Consider the following 12,028-nt stretch of genomic DNA (forward strand, 5'->3'; position numbering starts at 1 on the left):
ACGCAGCAGCGAGGGGCTGTGATTGGTCCGCTCACTAAAACCCGACGCAAGAACCCACAAACAGGTTCAGGACCTGCGTGGAAGCGTCCGCGTTGGTCGTTGCGTCGCGTCGACGTGGTGGAACCGTAACGGAGCCTTAACTGTACAACGGGATGAGAAGGGAGGTGGGCGTGGAAAGCAGCGTGTACATGGCACACTAATAAACGAATATAAACCATTGTTGTTTAAGCATAAACTATATATCATAGTATATCTCCGTCTTTTTCCGATTTATTTACTTGAAGGCAGATTCTGTTAGGAAACGTGTGTTCGTTGATATAGAATAGCGTCGCCAGGGAAAACGATTTTTTCCAACACTTTGAACTGACTTCGGTTCTGCCTCTGGCTCCTCCCCCTCCCAGGTCCAGAGCCCCCTCCCCCAAGCCGGCACTGCAGGTCCACCCGGCGCACATGCCCTTAACCCCGGACCTCTCCCCTCTGACGGCCCCCCTCCTCCCCTTCCTCACCAAACGGGGCCCCCCCCAGGGGAGCCAGTGGGCCGCGGTGGACCCCCCGGGGGGTGGTGGTGGTGGTGGGGGGACGACGACGACCGCCGCCGCCGCCGCTGCCACGCCCCCTCTCCGGCCCCCCCGGCCAGCCCCCTCATCCTGGGGACCTTCAGCCCCCTCCAAGGGCGTCTGTCCGCTGGACCCCGTCCGGACGCGCCTCAGCCTGCACCACGCGGCGGAAGACCCCGCCCTCCACAAGCCCGGCGCCCAATCGCACCACCACCACCACCACCACCACCAGCAGCAGCCGCAGCCGCCGCAGCCGTGCGCGGGCTGCGCGGCCGAGGAGGGGAGCCCAGAGAGGAGCCCCCAAGGAGGGCAAGGCCCGGCCGCCGCTGCCCCCGCTGCGGGTCTTCCCCGTGGACCTGGACTGCAGCGTGCAGGTCCGCCAGCTGATGAGGACCCCCCTGGGGGCCGTCCAGCTGCAGTCGTTCACACGCCCCGCCTCTCCGAGGTGCTGGCCCAGGACCTGCGGGCCAAGCCCCTGCCCCCCCCACCCCCCACCCCCACCCCCACCCCCCACCCCTGCTCGCCCATCACCCCGCCGCCGGAGCAGGCACAGCCCCTCAACCTCAGCCAGCGGCCGCCCGGCAAGAGGCCCGCCGCGCTGACCTGGAGCCCCTGGCCCCTGGCCCCCAAGCGGCCCGCGCCGGCCCGCGCCGACGGAGGGGAGCTGCTGGGCCCCGACGGGAGGCCCCCCCCTCTCCTCCTCCTCCTCCTCCTCCTCCTCCTCCGGACCCCCCCCGGCGGAGACCCCCGACCCCCACCAGGAGGGAGGCGGCCGACCTCAGCTCCCCGAGCCGCATCCGGGCCTTCCTCATGGGCCTGCCGCCCTTCAGCGTCAGCCTGGACGACGACCTGGACGGCCACGGCGGCTCGGCCACGTCGCCGCTCCCTGTCCCGCCTCCCGGCAACAAGGAGGAGGGGGAGGAGGCGATGGAGGAGGAGGAGGAGGAGGAGCCGATGGAGGGGGTCGTCGTCGGCGGTGGTGGCGACGAGCGGTCGACCGCGCCAGAGGAAGACGACGACGAGGAGGGGGGGGCCGGCGTGGGGTCAGAGGTCATTCACGCCGTCGCTCCCCCCCGCTGGTGGGAGACGCACGAGGAGGAGAGGGAGGAGGAGGAGGAGGGAGGAGGAGGAGGAGGAGGAAGGAGGAGGAGAGGGAGGGAGAGAACTCTAGAGCGAGCCTCTCGGCGGACCGGGATGACGGCAGCGCGGGTGGACAGGACGCGGCGGAGGACAAAGAGGAAGGCGTGAGGTGTGAGGATTTTCCCGCTCAGGCTCTGGCCAGGACACCACTGCTCCTCCCCGCGGCGGTCAGTCAGAACAGCTGATGGCGCCGGGCGGGCGTCCTGATCACCACCGGGGGTGGGGGGGGGGGCTCCGCCTGGCGCCCCCCCCCGCCGTGACTCTGCCAGACCCCGGGGCCCTGCAGGCCCCGTCCCCCTTTACTGTGTCAAAACCCGGGAGTACCCGGGAATGAGTGGGGGGTCTGAGGACCTGGCGCCCGCCCCCACCCCCCCCCCCCCCCCCCGGGAACGACTTTTGCTCTTTTGTTTTGGAGGTGAAATGATCCCCAAACGCCAGCTTGCTGGATTTTTTTGTTTTTGTTTTTGTTTTTGTCTTTCATGTTTATTCTGAAAATGATTTCCTCCTCTCCCCCCCCCCCACCCCCCTCTCTCCTTCGCCCTGCAAGGCCACTTCTAAATACTGTTTCAATATTATGTAGACCACCAGAGAATATATATATATATATAAATATATATAACTTTGTTAGCTTATTTTAATTATTTTTTTCCTCCACTTTTGAAGAGATAAGCTGTTTATTTTCTAACCAATAGTGTTAAAAAAAAAAAAGAGTACAAATATTACGCGGGGTGGGGGGGGGGGGGGCTGTAACGGCTCCAAAAGACAATGTAGTCGCAACGCCTGGTTGCAACCAAGAGGGTGCAATACAATAGCCGACCCTTAGGTCTTACACACTCGTGCCTTAAATCAGGTGGTTCTGGTCCTGTCTCCCGGGGACGTGTTGACTCGTGTTCACCTTAAAGGGATACCCTGGATACCTCGGGCTCCTTTCTGTTTCACTTTCCTTTTTGCCTGTCCCGCTAAAGATGGCTTCACGACTGAGCTCGGGCTGTTCCGTATCTCCTTCCCCATCTCGGTTCACCGCCGGTGTCCGGGAGAAGGGAAGAGAAAGAGACAAATGAGGATTCCCTGAAACACGCCAGCCTGTACCGGTTGTTGTTGTTGTTGTTGTCGTCGTCCGTTTCTGCCCAGCGGCTCTCGTCGTCACTGCCGTCGAGAGAGAGAGAGAAATTGTGTCTTATGAGCGATTTTTGAGTGTGCAATGCCTCATGTCCGTTCTGTCCGTTTCCTTTGCCCAGTATATGACTAGTAGCTGGTAGTTTAAAAACAGCTTCTTTTTTTTAAACGATGGGGGTGGGGTTACGTCCTGGATGCACAGACGCTCAGTTCATTGAAAAATATGAAAATAACTGCCAAAGTATATGAGAAGAGTTTATTTCAACATTAATTACTTCTTGACAGGTTTATGGTTTAATTTAATTTTAATTTTAATTTTTTTTTTTTAAGAGTAACCGACACTAAAGAGCAAATGTCACGGATGGCCCGGATCACAGGTTATTCTCTGCGGCTCAAACGAACCCATCCGATCGTTTGTTTCTGTTTTTTTTGTACCATGAGTACTATGAGTTCTGCAACTGAAATGCTGTTGGTGTGAGTCCAGGTATTTGATGGTCTCTATGGTGGAGGAGATGGAGGCCGAGCTGTCGGCTTTGTTTTGGAGACCCTGCCTCACTGTGTCTTTCATCGTGTCGCTCTCAAACATCGGATCCATTTGCACATCTACTGTACCCATTGCCTCATGTAACGACTCACTGTATTTATATCAACACACACTTTTTTTCATTTGCCAACTTGTTTTTTGTATGCCCACCTATTTACTCGACTATAAAACCATACAATGACACAAGGCTGACCTGATGCTGTTATTTGTCTGTTTTAGATGTTTTATTTTTTATTGTTGTATTATGACGTATTTTAATTCAACGGGATGCCCATTCTGCATCATCTTGATTCTAGAACTCTGCCGGTGATTTGAGTCAAGTCTTGGGAGTCCAAATGCATGCAGGTTTTTGGCTTATTTCTCAAGATGACAAACCACTGTTATTACATTCAAAATGATACTTAAGAGGAGTTGGATTAAGTGAGATTATTTTAAACCACAGGCAGATTTTTAGCCACAAGAAAATAAGAAAATATAAGATTTAGCTCAATTAAAGACATAAAATTGTAATATATCTTGAAGTGTGTTTATTTCATTATTTCCTTTTCGGTGGATTTAGTTTTTAATTGGGTGGAGGGTCCTTTTGAGTTGCACATAATGGCTTTGAAGGGGATATAAATAAATCCATACAGAAATGAATATCAGGCCTACATAAATATAGCCTATAGCCTACAAATATATTCAGGCATTCGACATGTGGATCACAATTTGTATACATAGCACCGCCTATTCTTCACAATTTGTCCCATGTAATTTGCAAATAAACCCGAGGGCTTTATTTTTCTGTTTGGGAGTTAATCCTAGAACATTAGACAAAAGGGTCAATACAAATGAGCCTAAAAATGTATATAGTCCTTTACAAATAGAAAGATCTTTGTGAGGCAATGTCGAGGACAACTGCCAGATTAAGGTTTCTAGACCTTCGAAATTAATGCCTGTGGTTTTTAATCACTGCGCAACCCCCTTCGTAATAGGTTCCGCATGCAGTCTGAATGCGGAACCACGATTTACAGAAGTACTAGGGCGACATCTAGAGGCGATATCGGTGAACTGTACCATATACAATTCACTACATCTTGTGTAGTTGTACTGTTTTTTTCATCCTGAGGTACGCTCGAGTACTGCAGGTGGTACGCGGGATTTTGTTTAAATAGGCATATTTTTAATCAAATAAAAACGTACATGGATAATTTAAATTAAATGTATTATAAATGTTGTTCAGTAAATATATCATGGCTTGTTATCATTTTAAATAGTTGAACACCATCCATGTTTTCCATGGTAATGTTTTCCACTGATGTTTTAGTGTTAATTTGTGTTTTTTAAATGAACATACAGGTAGCATAAAGAAGCGTTTCTGACCGTCTTTCCACAGTTTCCCCACTGGTGGTCTTCCTGCAGTAATAATCGTGTTCAAAGGGGGCACTGGCACTTTCCTCAGCCACTGCATATGCCATCTGTCGCTTGTATGAGAAGCTCCGAGAAAGGTAATGATCCATTTAGTGGTAGGCCTACACCAGAAGTCAGGGGTTGGGAAACACTGCTGAAGTGAATACTTTTAAACAACTCCTTGACGCAACAGATCCAGCAAACGAAGCTGTTGACCCAGTAAGAGAAATGTATTCACTTGTGTGTGTGTTCATTATTATGTTACCTCTATTTTACCACGCAAGATATTTAAAAGCAAGGGTGACTCGAGTGTCGTCTATCAAGTTCCATGGTTGTGTAGCAGATACACCTTTCAGTGGCATCTTTACATACATCTTCAATGGTCTGTGGGCGTGAATACATTGATTGCACAATCACGTTCACTATGATAGAGGATGTTCTGATTGGGACACCTGGTGCGGGACAGTTTAAGGTTCTATAGTGTAGTGGTTATCACGTCTGCTTTACACGCAGAAGGTCCTGGGTTCGAGCCCCAGTGGAATCAGAGCTTTTCATTAAATACATGCTCATTCCTTCTTTGATTTTTGTTTACTTTTCAATGTAGCCTACCTGTAAGTATATTCATATGAAACAAACCGCAACCAAACAATGTAGCGAGTTTAGTGCAATAACTAGGATTACTTAGATTGCAAATTAGCTGCTGCTGCTCCAAAACCATGGTTAACAACAGCATACTAACGCAATTTAATGAGGTGAGCATCCGGGCTAGCTACTTAAATTAAATCCACAAAGGTTGGACGGAAATGTGTTTTTCTTGCTTGTCGCTTCCTCACAGCGAATTTGGGCGAGTTAAAAGAGGTGGAGATGCCGGGGATTGAACCCGGGGCCTCATACATGCGAAGCATGCGCTCTACCACTGAGCTACATCCCCGCGTGTTCCGATGAAGCATTCCAAAGAGATGTGTACATTGGCAGTGCCTCGATATGAACGACTTAAAATGGTCTACAACATTTAACAACCCGTTATTCCTACTATTAACAGTTATAACTCCTACTTCGAACCAGACAGTTCGGCCTTGAGCCACCTTGTATCCGATAATATAAGAAATGATTTTGCTAACAGCTTCATCACGTTGTTCTCCGGCGTCGCGTTTAACTTTTCTCCACTTAAAGTCTATTTCATACAATATTTGGGTCCGAAAGCATTTAGTCTATTTTAAGAAAATATAATAAGTGCAAAGTGTGTGTTCGAAAAAAGGTTTGTTTCATACGATATGTGGGCCTGAAGGATGTATGTCAAACAGGGTTTCGATACAACATGGGGCTATGGGGTCAAGTTCTGGTCGGTGACGACGTCCTCCGAAGGTAACTATTACTATTACTATTACTACTATACTATTACTATACTACTATTACTCTGCCACCTGCGATCAGGGAAGCTGACTCTGAAGCTGACTCTGTGAAGCTGACTCTTTGAAGCTGACTCTCTGAAGCTATTCATAGCAAAGCTTAAAACGCACCTCCACAGCCATGCGTTTGAAACATAAGTGCGAAACCGATACAGACGCGATGCGACTGCGACCACTGTGTGTTTGTTCGTGCTTGTGTTAATGCAGTTGCTAAATTAGTAGCAGTATACATTTCTCCACCATGTACTTTTTTCCTTCCAATTCACTTTTCTGTCTGTTCTAGCGTGTGGCGGAGACCAGGAGAGTCCAGGCATCCAGTCGTGGTTACTGCGCGACTGGAGGGCAGGGGTCGGGGGGTGTCATAAATACTTTGAGACTGTAATGGTGATTAAAGGCCTATACAATTGAATTGAATTGAATTTTGGTCTTGGATGCAGTTTCTTTTTCACATATTCTCCTTTCTCCTTGTTTTCAAATTTACATTTCAACCACTTGTCCATTTTCTCGATGTTCTTTTAGTCTAGCTTTCAGAATTGAAACTTGCTCAGGGTGAAAAAAAAAAGAAGATGATAGTTGCTTTTTTTCTTAGAAGTACCCCCTGCAGCACTCCAAAGTACCCCTAGGGGTACGCGTACTCCCATTTGCGCTTCGAATTTGTTTTCCAGTAGTTACGGTAACGTACCGGAAGAGGCTATTGAGCGCATGCCGTTCTGGGATAAAGACAACATCACACACACAGGCAAATACATCACTTCACAGGGTTCATTTTTATATCAGTAACTGTTACCTCTCGCCGGTAGTCGAGTAAGATATGTCAATAAACATGTCACCGTGCGGCTCAACTTTGGAAGCACAGCTTTCGTCCATAATGGACGTAGTTGCAAAAGCGGCTGTATCTGAAATTAGCCAACTGTTCTCGGAAGGGTCGGCTACTCTTCGCTTGCAAATAACTCAGAGCCGCAAGGAAAACGAAGCGCTGAGGACGAGGATGAAGGAGATGAGGAGTGAGTTGTTTTCTTTGCGAGCCAACATCTGCAAACCACGGACTACATCACTGGGAAATGGTGAGTGGAGTTTGACTAATGGGTGGAAAACAGGACGGTTCAAGTGTTCAGGGGGTACTATTAATTGTAACATTTGTAGTAAAAGGAAATAGTTATAATAATCATGATTTATTATTAACAATAATGATTTATATCGGAGAAGCAGGCTACTTCACCAGATGCCTAGTATAATTTGATGATATGCCCCTTTCCTGAACTCTGAATGGGCTTGGATGTAATGTATTCTTACTCATCATCATCATCAGGCCTAAAGCCCCTGATCCCACAAGGCGGTTGGACGTTTACCATCCAAAAGTGAGGCTCCGTCTGTTACAGGTCCAGCAGAGGTACGCATACACATAGAAAGCACACACCTTTATGATTCAATGTGTCTAGAATGGGGGGTTGACAACTTTTCCGTGCAAATGCAAGAATATGTCTCTGTGTGTGTTCCCTCTTTACAACAAGCAGGAGACCCCCAACATCATTTTAATCAAGATTGAAGAGGATATCAGTGGATGCAGGCCAGCAGGTGAGTCATACATATTGCAGCATAGAGTCTAGGCTGCCTACTAGATTCTACCTGCGCTAAAAGGCTGGTCCTCTTTTGAAAAAGTACCCGAGCCCTGATAAAACACAAGCAAAACTTGGGAGTTGCATTTCAAAGATGGAGTCAAGAGCCCAGAAGGGGTTCAAGGCGGAAGCCACACGAGCTGGTTTATCATTCTCAAACATCAATAAATTCAAAATGTATAAATGTTAGATGATCAGCTTACAGGGAATGGCACGTTGTCGCTTGTTATGGTCAAAATACAATAATTGTCTAACATTAAGTGTTGTGCTCAGCCATGGGCGTCAGTTTGGTTTGAAATGTGCTGGGGACAGAGACGCGTTCGAAAGTCCATTTTCAGAAGTGCTGGATACAATGAGGATGCACTCTTTTTTTCTCTCTTTAGTGCAGGTAATGAAAGGTTCTGAAAGACGGCATACCCATGTAGCTTACTAATGAATAAAATGTATACAAAAAACTGACGTTTTATGAAGAAAGCGTTTCCAAAAAGCATTGGACATAGGCTATGACCCACTGTTGTGCTCCATGTACCCAATGTTGACAACGTGACATGACTAAGCTACCAACGCAAACAAAGAGGAGCTAGGAAAGGAAATTAACTACGTGTTTAAGTTGTGAAGGGGCAAACGTGTGGCTACCACAGCACTACAAATGTCAAGATTGAAAAAGCAAAAAATATTTGTTGCACAGCTGAACGCTGTATCACATCATGAGCTGGCTGTTCTCAATTCACAACACGCATCCATCTAATCTACATCAGGCATTCTGACCAAAACTCATGCACTCCCCACCACAATTATTCCACTAATTACTCCACTATCGTCATCTCCACTATACCCAACACTGTACGAACGCAAACCGTGGATAAGTTAGGCTACTTGGTGGCTATGGCTAACATCAATTGCATCAGAGCCACTTTCCTTGACAGCGGTCATTATATGCAACAGTCAATTATCGAAAAATAATTCACAGCTGGAAGTCGGGAAGGCCCATGCAAGTGAACAGCGCATTCCACAGCATTGAGAAGAGCCATGTAGTAATCCATAATAATTCAACTCAAGTTTTTTGTCTTTTTAAGTGGTGGGTACAAAATTAATCTTGACGAAAATTGGTGGTTACTCGTCCCCAGCGTAATCAACGCCTATGTGTTCAGCTCATTTTGAACCCTCTGTGTCAATCTTATATATTGTATCTTTAATTAGTTTTGCCGACTTGTACAAAGTATAGTTTTGTGCAAATAATTACTTTCTGTCTTTGTTCTTCCTCTCTGCAGAAGACTGCGATGCCTTTGGAGACCGCAGCACTCAGAGCGTAGCCACCTCTGAGATTCTGCGTGTGGATGCCCCTGGCTCCTCCAACCTGTCCAGTCTAAATGCGGAGCTGCGGATCCTGAGTGTTCACGGACAAGGGGGGAGGCAACTGGTGGTGGACGGTCATGACACCCTCTTCACCGCGTCTGAAGTGGCGGCCCTGAACTCGCCGTCTGTGGACTACAGCGTGGGCAAGAGCCTGGATTGCCGCAAAGAGCTGGCTGTGCAGTTGAAATTTCCCATTCACCATCCAAAAGTGAGGCTTACTCTGTTACAACTCCAGCACACACCTTTATGATTCAATTTGTCGTTAGTGGGGACAACTTTTCAGTGCCTTTTCAGTGCCAATGCAAGAAGTGTGTGTGTGTGTGTGTGTGTGTGTGTGTGTGTGTGTGTGTGTGTGTGTGTGTGTGTGTGTGTGTGTGTGTGTGTGTGTGTGTGTGTGTGTGTGTGTGTGTGTGTGTGTGTGTGTGTGTGTGTGTGTGTGTGTCCCTCTTCATGTGGAAAGCGGGAGACCCCAGGCCCAGACACCATTTTGATCAAGGATGAAGGGGATATTGGTGTATGCATGCCACCTGTAGGTAAGTTATAACCATTGCAGCCATGCAAGCAAGCAAATTACCTGGATCAACTGAGATTGTACTCGATTCTTCCTGCACTGAAAAAGCCTGGACCTCTTTTGAAAATGCATAACGACCAGAGCCCTGCTAAAACAAGAGTAAAACTTGAGACCATAAGAGCCCACGAAGGTTATCAAGACGGATGCCAAATGTGCTGTTTTATCATTTTCAAATAATAATAAATTGATAACGTGTGACTGTTAGCTGATCAACTTACAGGTAGCCATGCACTGTAAGCCGGACGTCCTCCGGATTACACCCTGAGGTGTATGTGGGAACCTAACTGCCAGAATCTGCCCCTCTGGAATTTACCCACCCAGAGAATTAATAACGAGTGAGTGGGCATGTTGTTGACTGCAGTACATCACATTACATTAACATTTAGGCCATTTAGCAGACGCTTTTATCCAAAGCGACTTACAATAAGTACATTTGTCATAAGAAGTGAAACAATATATCGCCGTCGGTACAGCAAAGATGTTCATAGAACCAAGTGCCAGTACTAACAATCGCTAGGCTAACCCATTCCCTGTGAACAGCAGTGATAGCTAGCTACTGCAGATGCTACACAATTAAGTACTATGAATACAATGTACATTAAGTGAGTTCATTAAGTGCCAGGACGTACAACAGACAATGGTAGGCGGGGGGACTGAATGGCTATGTAGAGTCTAGGTGAACTCTGAACAGGTGAGTTTTCAGTCTTTTGCGGAAGCTGGTGAGTGACTCTGTGATCCTGACATCGGCAGGGAGCTTGTTCCACCACGAAGAAGTTGTGATTTTGCTGATCGACCTTTGCTTGCTCTTAGCAATGGCGGTACCAGACGTCCAGTTGAGGTAGCTGAGCAGAGGGGTCGTTCTGGATACGCTGCAAAGGTTTAATCGCAGAGACAGGGAGTCTAGCCAGGAGCAATTACTTTCTCTGTCTTTGTTTTCCTCTCTGCAGGAGACTGTAATGACATTAGAGACTGCAGCACACAGCACGGCGCCACCTCGGATAGTCTGCATCCGGACGGCCCTGGCTCTTCCCACATGTCCGGTCACAACGGGGATCGTTTTCCCAACGATTCCAAGATGACCATCCACAGGCGTAGCCACACCAGAGAGAAGCCCTACAGGTGTGACCAATGCTGGAAGGGCTTCAAACAGATCTGCGCCCTGAAGACCCACATGAAGATTCACTCCGGGGAGAAGCCCTACAAGTGTGACAAATGCACAAAGAGCTTCAGTACGAGCTTTGGCCTGACTATCCACATGACGATTCACTCCAGGGAGAAGCCCTACAAGTGTGACCAATGCATGAAGAGCTTCAAACGGAACTATGACCTGAAGTACCACATGAGTATTCACTCCGCGGAGAAGCCCTACAGGTGTGACCAATGCGTGAAGAGCTTCAAACGGAACTGTGCTCTGAAGAACCACATGATGATTGTTCACTCCGGGGAGAAGCCCTACAGATGTGACCAATGCATGAAGAGCTTCAAACAGAACAGTGCCCTGAAGAACCACATGATGAGTATTCACTCCGGGGAGAAGCCCTACAGGTGTCTCCAGTGCGAGGCCAGCTTCAGCGACCCGACACATTTGCGTGGGCACATGGTCAATGCACACGGCCAATGCGGTACTTTGACACGGGTCAATGAGACGCTTTGATTGGCACCTTTATCATGTATGTGCTGAAATGACTGCTTTAAGGTTTTTTTTAATCACGATTTAAGACGCTTTCCAACCTTTTGATATTTATAAAAAAAATACTTTTTCTATTGTTAATAACTGATGTCTGTGTCTTATTTTTAGGAAACTTTGGATAGCAAAATATTTGATTCAATTTTAAAGCATGATCATGGTAACATACAGGCAGCAAAGTTACCAAGCATACATTCAATGAGACGATGGCTTTACATGTTTCTTATTGGGAGACTTTCACATTGTGGGTTAAAGGACAATTCCGGTATTTTGAACATTGAGCTCCCTTTCTGGTTTGTCTAGGATGAAATAGAGTGGTCGACACCGAAATTTTGACTATTGGTCCTGTCTCGGGTATTTGGCTCATTTCAAATCGCCCCTGCCTGCTTCAGAATGGCTTTCTATGGGCATTCACAAACCTGTCCTTAAAACAACCCTAAACGTTCGTTTTCAGAAATGTGCAACTCACTAAGTGGTTAGTGGTGTTCGTTGATGTTCCAAATCAAATATCGTAACGAAATACAGTTAGTGTCGTGTTTTATTTGGCAATTTGTAAGTCCATTGATTTCTGTTGGAAGACTCATTGCCCGTTGACCGGAAACGGAAAGGGGGACTGGTTGTAGTCTTTTCGCTCGGTTCTAGC

General features: G+C 47.6%; 1 protein-coding gene, 2 non-coding genes and 1 pseudogene across 4 annotated transcripts; 3 read left to right on the forward strand and 1 right to left on the reverse strand.

The window, feature by feature from the left end:
* Nucleotides 1-525: 525 nt before the first annotated feature.
* LOC311371208 lies at nucleotides 526-1,882 on the forward strand (annotated as a pseudogene). The gene is made up of 3 exons: nucleotides 526-1,200; nucleotides 1,242-1,607; nucleotides 1,829-1,882. The product of its transcript is annotated as an uncharacterized misc_RNA (transcript).
* Nucleotides 1,883-5,217: 3,335 nt separating this feature from the next.
* AC3HAE_041065 (transfer RNA valine (anticodon UAC)) lies at nucleotides 5,218-5,290 on the forward strand. The gene has a single exon. It is a non-coding gene; the product is annotated as a tRNA-Val (tRNA).
* A 315-nt stretch (nucleotides 5,291-5,605) lies between these two features.
* AC3HAE_041067 (transfer RNA alanine (anticodon CGC)) lies at nucleotides 5,606-5,677 on the reverse strand. Its single transcript has one exon. It is a non-coding gene; the product is annotated as a tRNA-Ala (tRNA).
* A 1,956-nt stretch (nucleotides 5,678-7,633) lies between these two features.
* On the forward strand, nucleotides 7,634-11,415 carry LOC311371207 (uncharacterized protein; the record flags this gene model as incomplete). Its single annotated transcript, XM_084489403.1, has 4 exons — nucleotides 7,634-7,730; nucleotides 9,043-9,335; nucleotides 9,588-9,660; nucleotides 10,646-11,415. 4 exons carry the CDS (start codon nucleotides 7,634-7,636, stop codon nucleotides 11,350-11,352), a joined length of 1,170 nt encoding a protein of 389 aa, XP_084345529.1. The 3' UTR covers nucleotides 11,353-11,415.
* Between the last annotated feature and the right edge of the window lie 613 nt (nucleotides 11,416-12,028).

Source organism: Micromesistius poutassou, assembly GCF_964030765.1.
Source record: "Micromesistius poutassou genome assembly, contig: SCAFFOLD_1002, whole genome shotgun sequence".
NCBI classification, from domain to species: Eukaryota; Metazoa; Chordata; class Actinopteri; order Gadiformes; family Gadidae; genus Micromesistius; species Micromesistius poutassou.